Genomic DNA, 14,608 nt, shown 5'->3' with positions numbered 1-14,608 from the left:
GGGGGAGGTTGGGTGGTGTCTTGGGGAGGGGCTGCACAGTGTCGGGGGGTGGTGAGTTGATCGGGTTATTCACTTGTGTTTGAATCCTGTGCCTTATGAACCCTGTGATGATCCCTCTACCCCAGTTTCTGAACATCCTCCTTTCTCCCTCTCTCTGGCCTGTGAGTGGGGTTGCTGTTTGTGCAGAGCCTTGGCAGCGATAGCTATGTGGGCCCAGGGAGCAGACAGGTCCCCACTGAGTGGCCAAAGGCAGGCCATAACCTGGGCACAACTAGCTCTGATTTAAACCCAGCGGCTTTAGGGGGGAAAGGAACTGGAAAGGAGGGTGTGAGGTGAATCAGAACTCCACCGTGCTGTGGAGTGATGTTGCTGGGGCCTAGTCTTTGGGCTTTGTGTCGAGACCATGCTACTGCTCACTGCCCCTGTTTCTGACAGGAGAGGATCGCGGCTGACGATTTGGTGAAGATGTTGTTTGGGGCGGAGGAGGAGCTGCAGCAAGACGAAGACATCGTCAGTGCCCCGGGGTCTGATGATGTGCCAACTGAGGCCTCACCCGTCGGGTCTGCCCCCGAGCCACCCACCACAACAACACCAGAGTTGGAACGGGAAGAGGAAGAGGCACCGGTGTCCGAATCCTCCACAATAAACACATCAGACCCCTCTCCAGGGGCAACAACTCCTGCCTTAGATCAGAAAGAGCCAGCCATTCCGAACATACCCCCTGAGAAGGAGGAACTGTAATATGATCTACAAGGGCACACAGTTGCACTGCACCATTCAGTTCCCTGTGTTTTGCTCTTTAGTTGCTACCGTCACGGCCTTCCAGTTCTGGACCTGAAAAACTGTGGAACCTGTTACCTCATTCTATCTCCTCTTCCTCTGACAGTCTGCATGCTTTGAATCACAGAGCATGGCATCTTTTGTTTTTGACCTCCCTGAATTGTCGCCTCTCCCCGTGACTCCCAACCCTTCAGGTTTGGAGTCTTACCCACCCACACAGCAACATTCTGCAATTATTCCTGTGCAAAGAGTTGAAGTCTCTGATCTTTAGTACGCAGCCCCAGCGAGAAACACAAATGTTAATGTTGTCCAGCCTCAACTATCTTCACTCCAGTCTCTGCAACATTTTGTTTTAAGGTTTTAACTTTGTGAAGGAAATGTGGGTTCAGTGTTGTCCAGTTCCTATCAGTTGACACTCAAAGCATTTGTAGACAGCATCATTTAAAGGGGACAGATTGTGACTGTGTTCTCTTGTATTCCTCTGGCCTCTATAGGGGTCTGTATGCAGCTGAACAGTTAGTGGTTCTGTTATGTCTAATTCCTCAAACAAATACTCACTCAGACATGCTTGCACATACATCAGATTTATACAGGGATTATCCATTCGCAGTTAGGAGGCAGAATTCTCAATTGTGTTCCTTGCCAGGAAGGCAAATATAACACTCTCCTGCACAGATTAGACAGTACAGTACAGACCACAGGTTCGATCGCGAGCTATCCATGCATAACGTGCATCAAAGATCAATCCTTTCACCCATGAGTCAATGGGAGAATTCCTATCCTGAATTCATATCCAGCGAAACTGGAAGCTCCTCTGACTGTGAAGTTCTGGTAAGAACCTGGAAAGAGTTAATTGTGGGTTAGTTCTTGGTGGAGAATGCTCCACACCAGCAGGTGACCATTCATGCAACACTCTATGGCCACAGATAAACTTTAAATCCCTCCTGCCATGAACTTCAATAAGGTTTCATGTTGCTAGTGCTCCTGCTGTTCGGACTCACCCGTTCAATAAACCAACAGAGGTTGACATGACCTTTTCCAAAGCTCCTGGATCAACTAAGGTCAAAGTTGAAAGTCAGAGTGAGCTTTCCAAGGGACAGACTGGGGCTTAGGCCAACACCAGGTTCTGTCTTTCCTGATGTATCCAGTAATGTGAGCTGAGTGTTTATCAGTAGTGCTATTGCTATTGTCAGTGTTCATTCAAACCAATTCAACCAGTATTAATACCACACACCCAGTCAGTTTGCCCCATACAATGCTTTTTTTCTGATTCACAGAACATGTTTGTTTAATGCTTGGTGGTGTTGCTGATTGCCTATGGACATTTTTGTGACCCACAATATGTCTTTAATGCTCTTCTTGAATGGGTCTTCCAGAAATCTGCAGTAGGAAACTCACCTCTTGACTCCCCAGAGCGTCTCCATCATCTACAAGGCGTGAGGTCAGGAGTGTGATGCTTTACTCTCTTCTTGCCTGATTGGGTGCAGCTCCAACAACACTCAAACCTCTTGACACCATCCAGGATAAAGCATCCCGCTGAATTGGCATGTTACCCAACTCTTTTCAACATTGCCTCCCTCAGTTGCCAACCGACAGGGACAGCAGTGTGTGCCATCTACAAGATGCACTGCAGAAATTCACCAAGCCTGCTTGGCAGCATCTTCCAAACCTGTGACCTATACCACCTTGAAGGGCAGCAGAGCCAAGGGAACACCACTAACCCTAAAGTTTCACTTCAAGCCACTCACTGACCTCACTTGGAAATTTCTCTTTGGTCACATTCCTGGAAAATTCCAGAACTCCTTTTTAATGAAACTGTGGATGGCAGTGGCTCAAGAAAGTGGCTGACTGCTTTCTCAAGGGCTAATTAGGGACGGGCAATAAATGTGGGCTTAGGCAGTGATGCTTACATCCTACAAATGAATTTTTAAAAATCATTGCTTAGACAATACAAGCAAGCAGTGCTGTTTCCAAATCTATGGAGACACAAAGGGTTAAAAGTGTGGCATGGTGGCTCAGTGGTTAGCACTGCTGCCTCACAGCGCCAGGGACCTGGGTTCGATTCCCACCCTTGGATGACTATTTTTGTGGAGTTTGCACATTCTCCCCGTGTCTGTGTGGGTTTCCTTTGGGTGCTCTGGTTACCTCCCACAATCCAAAAATGTGCAGGTCAGGTGAATGGGAACATGCTAAATTGCCCATAGTGTTAGATACATTAGTCAGGGGTAAATATATGGTAGGGGAATGGGTCTAGGTGGGTTACTCTTTGGAGGGTCGGTGTGGACTTGTTGGGCCAAAGGGCCTGTTTTCATACTGTAGGGAATCTAGTCTAAAATGCGACTTGGCAGCAGCTCCGATAGGCTTTGTATTCTCTAGTGCAAGTGCAGCAGAGAGACCATTAGTGATGGTAATGACGGTCTCTGCCCAATGAGCAGGCTTCATTGTCACACTCCTGAGGATGAATGATTTTACAGACCTGAGGAATAATGTGGAATTTAACAATGCATCAAGTTTCTTTCAAATTTATTATCCACGTAATTCCAAAACAAGGGAGCATTCCAACAGTGTGGTCCCCTGGGTGTAAATGCCAGGCTGGAGAGGTTCACCAGCCTGATAACTTCCAACAACATGGCATTTTTCACACTCGCCCCTGTGAATACAACAAACATAGCTATTGCCTTGACCAGGCCTGCCCTGCTGTCCCTCAATGGCCCTGCTCCTCTGCCCTTATTTATACTAATTTCCATTCTCAGTAGCACCAAGTCAGACACTACTTGTCTTTTATTTTAAATCTAAGTATCTCAATGTCCAGGGGCACACCGGCAAGGTTTTGGTGCTGAACACTTTGTGGAGTTTTATCCATAAATAAATAGGACTATTTTGGTTGTGTACCTCTACATGCCTCCTGTTTGTTACTTGTATGCACTGGTTTGCCATTCTAAGAGGAGCAGATGTAATTTTAAGTGATCAAAACCATGTCATAGAGGCGTACAGCAGGGAAACAGACCCTTCGGTCCAACTTGTCCATGTCGACCAGATATCCTAAATTAATCTAGTCTCATTTGCCAGCATTTGGCCTATGTCCCTCTAAACCCTTCCTATTCATGTACCCATCCAGGTGTCTTTTAAATGGTGTAATTGTACCAGCCACCTCCACTTCCTCTGAAAGCTCATTCCATACACATACCACCCTCTGAGTGAAAAAAGTTGCCCCGTAAGTTTCCTCTCAGCTTAAACCTATGCTCTCTAGGTTTGGGCTCCTCTACCCTGGGGGAAAAGACTCAGGCTATTCACCCTATCCATGCCCCTCATGATTGTATTAACCGCTATAAGGTCACCCCTCACCCTCCCACTCTCCGGGGAAACTATTCCTGCCTATTCAGTCTCTTCCTGGAGCTCAAATCCTCCAAATCTGGCAATGTCCTTGTAAATCTTTTCTAAACCCCTTCAAGTTTCACAACATCTTTCCCATAGGAGGGAGACCAGAATTGCATGCAGTATTCCAAAAGTGGACTAGTCACAATATGACCTCCCAACTCCAATACTTAGTGCATTGACGAATAAAAGCAAGTGTACTAAATGCCTTCTTCACTATTCTATCTACCTGTCACTCCACTTTCAAGGAGCTACAAACCTCCACCCCCAAGGACACTCCCCAGGACCTTTTCATCATAAGTCCTGCCTTGATTTGCCTCCCAAATGGGCAGCATGGTGGCTCAGTGGTTAGCACTGCTGCCTCACAGTGCCAGGGACCTGGGTTTGATTCCAGCCTTGGGTGACTGTGTGGAGTTTGCATATTCTCCCCGTGTCTACGAGGGTTTCCTCCGGTTTCCTCCCACAATCCAAAGATGAGCAGATAAGGTGCATTGGCCATGCTAAATTGCCTATAGTGTTTATGGATGTGTAGGTTAGGTGCATTAGTCAGGGGTAAATGTAGGGGAATGGATCTGGGTTTGTTACTGTTTGGAGGGTCAACGTGGACCTCTTTGGTCAAATGACCGGTTTCCACATTGTAGGGAATCTAATCTAAATGTAACATCTCATATTTATTGAAATTAAACTCCAGCTGCCTCTCCTTGGGCCATGTTGGGTAGACTCAATATGTATTCCTGTGAATCTGGATTATTACAAAGAGATATAATTACTGTACTTATGCTGATGAAAGAATATAACAGGGTGGGTAGAGAGGTGATATTTCCTTTGGTGGTAGAGTCTAGTTTGAGAGCATAGAAATATAAAAATAGAGCAATATATCCTGCCAATACTTCTTCACACAATTGGTAGTCAAAGTCTCAAGTTCTATCCAACAAAAAGAACAAATCAGATTTGGGTTAATTGAACATTTTAAATATTAGACCAATAGGTATTTATTAGGCCAAATGGTCAGGTTAGGATACAGATTAAACAAGGTCTAATTGAATATTGGAATAGGATTAGAAGGCTGAATGGCCTGTTCCCAGATTCTGAAATGCGATGGTGCTGGGATTGCACAGCTCGCCTGTCAGTGCTTTCATTTGTCAGTGTTTCTGAGCTCAGGAAAGAACGGGTCCCCTGATTGAGGTTGGCGAAAGAACATTTGAAGACCTGTAGTGAAATAGCATCTTCATTAGATTTGACCCTCAACAGAGTGAAGTATTCAAAGCATTTTGTTCATTGAAAGGGGAGGCATGACTCAAGGGAAAGAGGTAAACAAGCCAAAAAAGTGATGGGGAAATGGCCCGCAGGAGAGATGTCTCAGCAGCGGGGAGAGGCAGAGAGTTTAGTGAAAGAAATCGCAGAATCCAACAATCCTGGTTCAGGAATTGCTGAAGGAGTGATGGAAGGAAAGAGGCAATCGACCAGCAGGTCAGTGGAATTGGAGCTGAAATGTGAAACTAAAGGAGCTTTTGGACTGATATGGGTCTGTTAAACATTTAAACAATGATGTGGCTAACATCAGAAAGGAGGTAGAATTGTATAATGCACTCAGATTTATTTTGCATTTCCAGCATCTGTTTCCTTTAAGCACTGGTAGGTCTTAGTCAGAATTCTTTCGCTCGTTGTTGATTCTTGGTTGATTAAGCTTCTTGAGTCCATGTTAAAGGTGCTATATAAATGCAGGTTACTGGTCGCTTGATTGCTGCTGTGAATGGCTCTTTCATAAGAAGCAGCCTCACAGACCTGGTCACTTTCAGCTAATTAACTCAATAATGAGTTGCAGTGTCTTATAATGAATTGTCAGCAAGTTCGGTTCCATGTGACAGCATTTGACAGATGCACTCATTTTGTAGCTGACCTGAAATGTGCTTTGAACAGCCTCATTATGCCTGACTTTTAATTCTTCCCCATCAGCCGTTTGATTGAGCACCTGAAATTGTTTAGCCTGGCTTTGTCCACAGAAATATAAAGGCACAAATGTGATGTTTTAATGAAGGGAGTAATTGAATGGGATTCCATTGATTCCAAGGCACAGTGGGAGAAGGGATTATCTTCATGTGAACTACTTCAAGGAGTTACTTCAGATGTTTGAAATGAAATCATGCAAATATTGCTATTTTTACATTGACCACATGGGGGTACCAGTGAGCCAGATGCTGCTTTCTTCCATTGGAGGACAAAAAGCCTGACTAACTTCAATGAGAATGAACTTGCATTTGTGTAGCACCTTACATCCCAAAGTGCCCTGCAGCCAATTAAAGTGTTGAAATGTACCAAAAGTTGTGGCAAATTTGCGCACGGCAAGCATTCACAGGCAGCAGAGAGATTGGTAATCTGGGTGATTGGCCGTTTGTGATATTTGTTGAAAGCTAAATCATATGGTGTGGGCACCAGAAATCTTGTTCATCCACAGAATTTCACCAAGGGGTCTTTTGCATTTAGCTGAGAGGGTAGATGGGAAGCACACGATCCCATCTCTAGTTGAATCAAGTCTGAGGCAGAAAGATTAGTCGTGGACCTTCTCCATGCAAATGAGGGCCTTTCATGACCAATCACGTACTAGCTAAGGGCCTTAGCCAATAGATGGGATTAACCTGATGGCCTGTGGGCCCGTCACATTGGTCAATCAGTGTGGGCAGTTTATCACCTCAAGTCTGGGTGGGCATGACAGAGGTATTGAGGGTTCTTCTGTCGAACACAAACAGAAACTGACTGAGGGGAGAAGGCACAGAGAGAGGGAGCCTTCCCCATTATAGCCACCTGCCTGTCCTTGCTTTCAAACCTGCTGTAGTCATCTCCCTCAACTCCCTCCCTCTGAACCATTCACTCTACAAAATTACTCACCTCACTCCAGACCCTCCGCCACTGTGGAACTCTGGGGGATATATCTCTGGGAGCAGCCACATTTTCTTCGGAGGGATTGGGATTCCAGACCCTTGCCACGGCCTGATTGGTGTGTGTCAATTATTGGGATGTTTCTGGAAGAGGGAGTGCAGGTCGCGTCCCACAGCAACCCTCCAGATAGCCCAGGAGGTATCCATCCCTCCCCACTCCATCCCATCTCTCCCAACAATTACCCCTCCAACTGCATCCCACGCCATCCCATCCCTCCCAACAATTACCCATCCAACTACATCCCACTCCAACGTATCTCTCCCCACTAACTACCTCTCCTACTATATCCCACTCCACCCCATCCCTCCCCCCCCAACAACTACCCCTCAACTGGGATGGTTAAAGTTTCTAAATAAATGCAAGCCTTTCTGTAATTCCTTTACAATATCAGTTGGAATTTGTTTTCTAACAGTGTCCTTTTCGATAAAACTTTAAAAGAAGTTGTGGGTGAATGCATGGTTACATGAATGAAGGTAAGTACAGATAGTTTAGTTTTGCCTGTAAGGTGTCTATATTATAATAACGTGTGACCCTGGCCTAAAGTAACTAGTCCAGTCAGAATCACATACCACTGTGTGAGAAGTTTTCTAAACCTGTTACTTCTAAGTTAAATATCACTAGCTCTCTTGCTAACATTGGAAAGCTGTTAATGGTGCTTCTGTTCTGCAAAGACTCCACAACATTGCTCTTATATTTTCTTCCTTATTCTTAACCCCTCATTAAAGATGCCTGGTACAGTTTGACAGGCATGAACTGGTTTCCAGCTCATTGCCTGTTGTGTGTTTTATAGCACAGAGCTGTGCCAAGATGACACAATGTGCAAATAGATTTCGTTCACAATGCTTTAAAATGTCTGCTCCATGCTCCAATTCTGACTTCCTCTTAGCAGACTATTTACTTTATCCTGAGTCCACAGCCAGCCTCAGTCAATCAAACACAGTGAGAATCAATAATAAGCAGACACACTATCAAACTGTTGAACACAGAGTCCAGGATTTTGACCCAACGACAGCGAAGGAACAGCGATGTATTTCCAAGTCAGGATGGTGAGTGGCTTGGAGGGCAACTTGCAGGGGCTGGTGTTCCCATGTATCTGCCGCCCTCGTCCTTAGAGATGATGGTGGTTGTGGGTTTGGAAGTTGCTGTCCAAAGATTTTGTTGAAAAGCGGAACAGAGTCGGTGGGCCAAATGGCCCCCTCCTGCTATTATTTCTTGGAAATCTATGAGAGCTAGCTTTGAAATCAGAGTGTCATATAGGCAAAGGAGGTGAAGTTTAAAATCCTACATTTAGACTTAAGCATGTAACTTGAACTGATTTCAGTTAAATGTGTAGAGACCAGAGAACTGGGCACGTTCTCCTGAAGAGGGAAGGGGTTAAGCAGAGATTTCATTGGCACATCAAAACTATGAGGTATCTTTGCAGAGCAACAGCGGGAGATTGTTTCCAAAAGTCTGGGGGTCAGTAATCAGAGGGTTAACAACCCAGAGAGTGAGTAACGAGGGGGTCAGTGTCCAGAGGATCAGTAGTCAAAGGTCAGTAACAAGGGATCAATAACCAGAGTGTCAGTAATCGAGGGATCGGTAACCAGATAGCACAAATGTAAGATCAATGACAAAGAACCCAGAAGGAAGGTGAGAATGCTTTTGAGCATGCGTTGATTTAGAACACTGCAAAAAGGTTGGTGGAATCAGATTGCACAGTAAAATTCTAAAGGAGAGCGAGGTATCACACGAAGAAGTGAAAGAGATTGTTGTGCAAGGAGAAAAGAATAGGAGAGTGGGACAATAGAGGTAGATCTTCTGGAGAGGTACCATCAGCTGAATGTCCTCCTTATGTCCTGTATCATGTTCTGTCTGTAGGAGTGCTGCATGGATCAGGATATTGCATTAAACTAGGGTCTGTCTTAGGTGAAGGATCCCATTTGTCATTCGAACAATAGATTTTGGGTTCTCCCTGGAATCCTGGCCAACATTCAACCCTCCTTCAAAATGGGTTTTGAAAAGATTATTCTTTCATGGGATATGGGTGCCACTGGCTGGGCCCAGCATTTATTGCCCATCCCTAGTTGTCATTGAGAAGATGGTGGTGAGCTGCCTTCCTGAACCGCTGCTGTCCACCTGCTGTGGGTTGATCCACAGTGCTATTAGGGAAGGATTTGCAGGATTTTAGCCCAGCGACAGTAAAGGAACAGAAGTTTATTTCCAAGTCAGGATGGTGTTTGGCTTTTTAAAAAAAAAGAACATAGAGCATTGCAGTGCAATACAGGCCCTTCAGCCCTCAATGTTGTGCTGACCTGTAAAACCAATCTGAAGCCCATCTAATCTACACTATTGCATTGTCGTCCATATGTTTATCCAATGACCATTTAAATGCCCTTAATGTTGGCGAGTCTACTGCTGTTGCAGGCAGTGCTTTCCACACCCCTACTACTCTCTGAGTAAAGAAACTACCTCTGACATGCATCCTACATCAGTTTAAAGCTATTTTCCATTGTGTTAGCCATCACCATCCAAGGAAAAAGGCTCTCACTGTCCATTCTATCTAACCCTCTGATTATCTTACATGCCTCAATTAACTCACCTCTCAACCACCTTCTCTATAACGAAAACAGCCTCAAGGCCATCAGACTTTCCTCATAAAACTTTTCCGCCATACCAGGCAACATCCCAGTAAATTGCAAGGTTTGTGAAGGTTTGTAGCTCAGGTTGAGGTTTAGGGTGTAGGTTTGCTCGCTGAGCTGGGGGTTTGATATCCAGACGTTTCATTACCTGGCTAGGTAATATCATCAGTGGCGACCTCCAAGTGAAGCGAAGCTGTTGTCTCCTGCTTTCTATTTATATGTTTGTCCTCGATGGGGTTCCTGGGGTTTGTGGTGATGTCATTTCCTGTTCATTTTCTGAGGGGTTGATAGATGGTATCTAGATCTATGTGCTTGTTTATGGCGTTGTGGTTGGAGTGCCAGGCCTCTAGGAATTCTCTGGCATGTCTTTGCTTAGCCTGTCCCAGGATAGATGTGTTGTCCCAGTCAACACATCTAGCCCTCCCATGGCTACGAGGGAGAGAGGGTCATAGCCCTACACACGGATGAAAAAACCCACTATTTCGACTGGGACAACACATCTATCCTGGGACAGGCTAAGCAAAGACATGCCAGAGAATTCCTAGAGGCCTGGCACTCCAACCACAACGCCACAAACAAACATATAGATCTAGATGCCATCTATCAACCCTTCAGAAAACGAGCAGGAAATGACATCACCACAAACCTCAGGAACCCCATCCAGGAGAAAGATATAAATAGAAAGCAGGAGACAACAGCTTCGCTTCACTTGGAGGTCGCCACTGATGATGTTACCTAGCCAGGTAATGAAACGTCTGGATATCAAACCTACAGCTCAGCGAGCAAACCTACACCCTAAATCCCAGTAAATTTCCTCTGAACCCTTTCCAAAGCTTCCACATCCTTCCGATAATGTGGTGACCAAAACTGTGCACAATGCTTCAAGTGCAGCTTGGAGGGGAACTTGCAGATGGTGGGGTTCCCATGCATTTGCTGCCCTTCTCCTTCTGGATGGAGGTGGTCATGGGTTTGAAAGGTACTGTCTGAGGATCTTTGGTGAATATCTGCAGTGTGTCTTGTTGACAGTGCACACTATGTCAGTGGTGCAGTGATTGGATGATTGTGGAACGATGCTATGAAAGTGTAAATTATTTCTTTGGCAAATATGATAGGGAAAACAAAGATGAAAAATCACTTTGAACTGTAAAAGTATTTAGAACTCTGTAAATAAGTCTTTGTGGAAAGAGCAATTAATATGTTGGACTACTAGAGTACGTAGTGCAGGTGAAAGTCATGGAATCCTTTACAAACTATATGACTTCTGGGTTAGAATGGATCAATGAAATAACAAGGGCTGAATGGTCATCTTCAACCTGAGTAATCTTATCCATTTTTAGTCTACAAAATTCTGCTTCTTTCTTGGTTTGGGATGTCAAAATAGTTGTAGCAAACATGACTGGGATTGCACAAAACAAACTGAGTGAACACAAAATGTTTAAATAATTGTAATTAAGTCTTGCGGACAATAGCAAACACTTCAATCTTTCTGATGATGCTTGCTGAGACAATGGTTTGGGTCCCAAACCATTGAAATGTAGGGCAGTAGCGTACAGTAAGTAAAAACGCACAAAGACCAAATGTATTTGTTAGGTGGTTGAAGTTGGCACTGAGCATAGAAAGTAACTCAATTGCAAAACTATTCACAAAACCAACAACCAACAAAGGCTAATTGTGGCCTGTTAGAGCTGATTATACTTAGGAAATCGTCAAGCTATTTGGATAAATCCACAATTGTAAGTCCCCACCCTGCCAGTTACCATGGAGAGGGGGCCAGTGAGCGCTTACGCTAACTGAACGATAACAGCTCACTCATTAGGCCCTAGGCTTCTGAAATATGGAATGCAGAACATAAGAGGAGAGGCTGTGCTTGGGATACATGGCATTTTAAGTGGAGATTTGCCAGGATGGGAGCAGGTGCCTCGCAATGCAGTGACTGTGTTTGGCATTTACAACAAAGGAGATTAATTTGTGTCCTGGTTAATCCACTGTTGCAGGATCGTAGGAAATATTTTGGAATTGGTACAATCACTTCATGGACTGTTGCTCTTAACGCTAGTAGCTTTGTTTCCCTATTTTACAGTCCGTCGCCTTCCCTTCCAGCCACTATTCCCTGCCAGTTTGTCAGATCTTTGTAACATTTCATGTTCCACTTTGGAGAAAGTGAGGGCTGCAGATGCTGGATATCAGAGCTGAAAAATGTGTTGCTGGAAAAGCGCAGCAGGTCAGGCAGCATCCAAGGAGCAGGAGAATTGATGTTTCGGCATAAGCCTTTCATCAGGAATCATTCCTGAAGAAGGGCTTATGCCCGAAATGTCGATTCTCCTGCTCCTTGGATGCTGCCTGACCTGCTGCGCTTTTCCAGCAACACATTTTTCATGTTCCTCTTTACAAATTTTTAAAGATTTTTTTTTGCAAAAGCTTGCCTCAATTTCTTTTTGTGTACATACCCACCCTCTCTACCTCCATTTCTGCCAATATTGCCAAAACCGGCTTCGGAGTTTTATTCATTTAATGACCAATTCTTCCCCATCCACCCTCCTCACCCCAACCCCCGCCAGTCCCTTCCTTCGTCGAGAGGACTGTGGGGGCATGGATATGGTCCATAAAGTACCTTGGGCTCATCAAAAATGTCCTCTGGAAGCTTCCAAAAACAACTGTGACAGCCTGACAACAATAGAAGACCACATGAAAGCAAAAATATAGGCTTGCCAGAGCTTCCCATCATCTTTATTGCAGAGAATCAACTTGGCAGTGCATAAAATCACAGTTTGACATGAACATTTAATGATGGTGAATGTGATGGTTGATCTATTTTCCAATCTGGCCTGAAGATCTGAATAATCAGGACGGCATTTGATGTGTTTTGAGGCCTACTGCTTTTCAATGCTGAAAAGACTCTTGAAAGGATTAGCATTAATTTGAAAATGAAAATGAAGGATTTTCAGTAGTTTTCAAAAGGGCACTTGATAAATATAAGTTGACCTACTTTTTCAGTTGAATTTTATGGGAGCTCTGTTGCTTTCACTGTGAAACCAAACCCAGAATCTTGTTCATTTGAAGAATGGACATTTTTGTAACCTTCACCAGCTGAACTCTAACCTTAGTTTCACATGGAGAGAGGGGCTTGATCTAATGGAATTAGGCGTCAGGTAGGAATGACTCTGAGAGATCAGCTCAGAGACTCAGCTCTCACTGACTTCAATTTGCAAATGCAGACATGTTGGCTGCCTCATTATTATTTGATCTCACCTCATTAATATGCAGTCTTGGTTCTACCACCTGCTGGATAGAAACCAGATGCCGAGAATTCCCGACATGGAGGTCAAAGCAGTTGTCTAGCAACTCCAGTTCCTTCAGATCTTCAGCTCGGACACCAAGCTCCAACGTCTCAGGGCACGCAACTAGGTGTAGGGGAATGGGTTTGTGTGGGTTGCGCTTCGGCGGGTCGGTGTGGACTTGTTGGGTCGAAGGGCCTGTTTCTACACAGTAAGTAATCTAATCTAATCTAATCTACTAGCTTTCAGAGTGCTGCTCTTTCATCAGGTACCTCCACATCATGTATACAGCAAAGGCACTGCTCCAAGCAAACGCCCTTATCTTATCTCAGAGTCTAAGCGGCAGTAGTCATCAGATAGGTCTAGGGAGGAACCCTTAGTTAGCAGGCCTAACACAGTAAGTCTCTGATATTATTTCAGAGGATTAACTAAGCTCAGTCAGCCAGCTATGGTGGTCAGGATCAGGGGTCTGTACATCTACAGTCTGGGCACCGTGCCATAGTCAATCCTGTAGTTCAGGTACAACCAATCTGGGAGTTAATGGAACACAGTCGGACTGCCACTTAGATATCAGTCGGGGGTCTGGGCACTTACTGTTCAGGACAGTCTGATGAAATCACTGGAGAGGGTGGGCATGGTCAGTCCTGGAGCTTCATCCAGTAAACGTCCAGGGCCTGTTACTCAGGGCCCACCTCTGCAGGAGGGAGGCAGTGGCATCTAATGGTGGGGATTAGTTTCTGAACGCAAAGGAGATGGCAATAGTAAAGAGGGGCAACTCAATATATAATGGGGGAGTCCTTGGAGCATGGGAGGGAAAGGGGGAATGTGGTGGGGAAGGACTCATTGACTGTAAACAGTGCCCTGGTTTGCACGGATGGTGAACAGTGCCCTCTCAGACATGGCATGTTGACTGGATATGCCTGAGAGTAGGTGAAGACTTCAATAGACAGGTTGGACAGGGACATGGGGATGTGAAAAGACCAAGAGGTTGATGGAGAGGGCTAAGCCAAACAGGATGCTTACATTTGAGGCCTCACCAGGATGGAGAGACTCACGGTTTGAGGAGTGATTGCTGCAGCCTTCCATCCTACCGTAAATAATGAGGGCAGCAGTGGAGATGAAAATGGGCTATGAGCACACCCAGAGTGGGCAGGGAGCTCCATTCTGTCAGGGAGGAGGCTTCACCTTCGAGCAATGAGGCCCTCTCAGTAGGCAACACCGTCACACAGTCTGCCATCCACTGAAGCTGAAACCACCTGGATCTGACACAAGCTAACTTATTTTACCCTGTCCATTGGCCTATCTGTGACTACGAGGGGCGTTTATAAGAGAATTAAAATTTTAGTTGGTAGTATTATATACCTGAAAATGTGTTGCTGGAAAAGCGCAGCAGGTCAGGCAGCATCCAAGGAGCAGGAGAATCGACGTTTCGGGCATGAGCCCTTCTTCAGGAATGAGGAAAGTGTGTCCAGCAGGCTAAGATAAAAGGTAGGGAGGAGGGACTTGGGGGAGGGGCGTTGGAAATGCGATAAGTGGAAGGAGGTTAAGGTGAGGGTGATAGGCCGGAGTGGGGATGGGGGCGGAGAGGTCAGGAAGAAGATTGCAGGTTAGAAAGGTGGT

The 14,608-nt window shown here is 45.2% G+C and overlaps 1 protein-coding gene across 1 annotated transcript in view; it reads left to right on the top strand.

Moving 5' to 3' along the window:
* p3h1 (prolyl 3-hydroxylase 1) overlaps positions 1-2,601 on the top strand; it is a 36,692-nt gene extending 34,091 nt beyond the window's left edge. The window contains exon 15 of the mRNA XM_043675608.1: positions 436-2,601. Within this exon, the coding sequence (XP_043531543.1) occupies positions 436-741 (306 nt within the window). The 3' untranslated portion in view covers positions 742-2,601. The remainder of the gene's footprint in view (positions 1-435) is intronic.
* The last annotated feature ends 12,007 nt before the right edge of the window (positions 2,602-14,608 follow it).

The sequence above is a fragment of the Chiloscyllium plagiosum genome, chromosome 34, assembly GCF_004010195.1.
Source record: "Chiloscyllium plagiosum isolate BGI_BamShark_2017 chromosome 34, ASM401019v2, whole genome shotgun sequence".
NCBI classification, from domain to species: domain Eukaryota; kingdom Metazoa; phylum Chordata; class Chondrichthyes; order Orectolobiformes; family Hemiscylliidae; genus Chiloscyllium; species Chiloscyllium plagiosum.
This window is presented reverse-complemented; position numbering and strand designations above follow the sequence as displayed.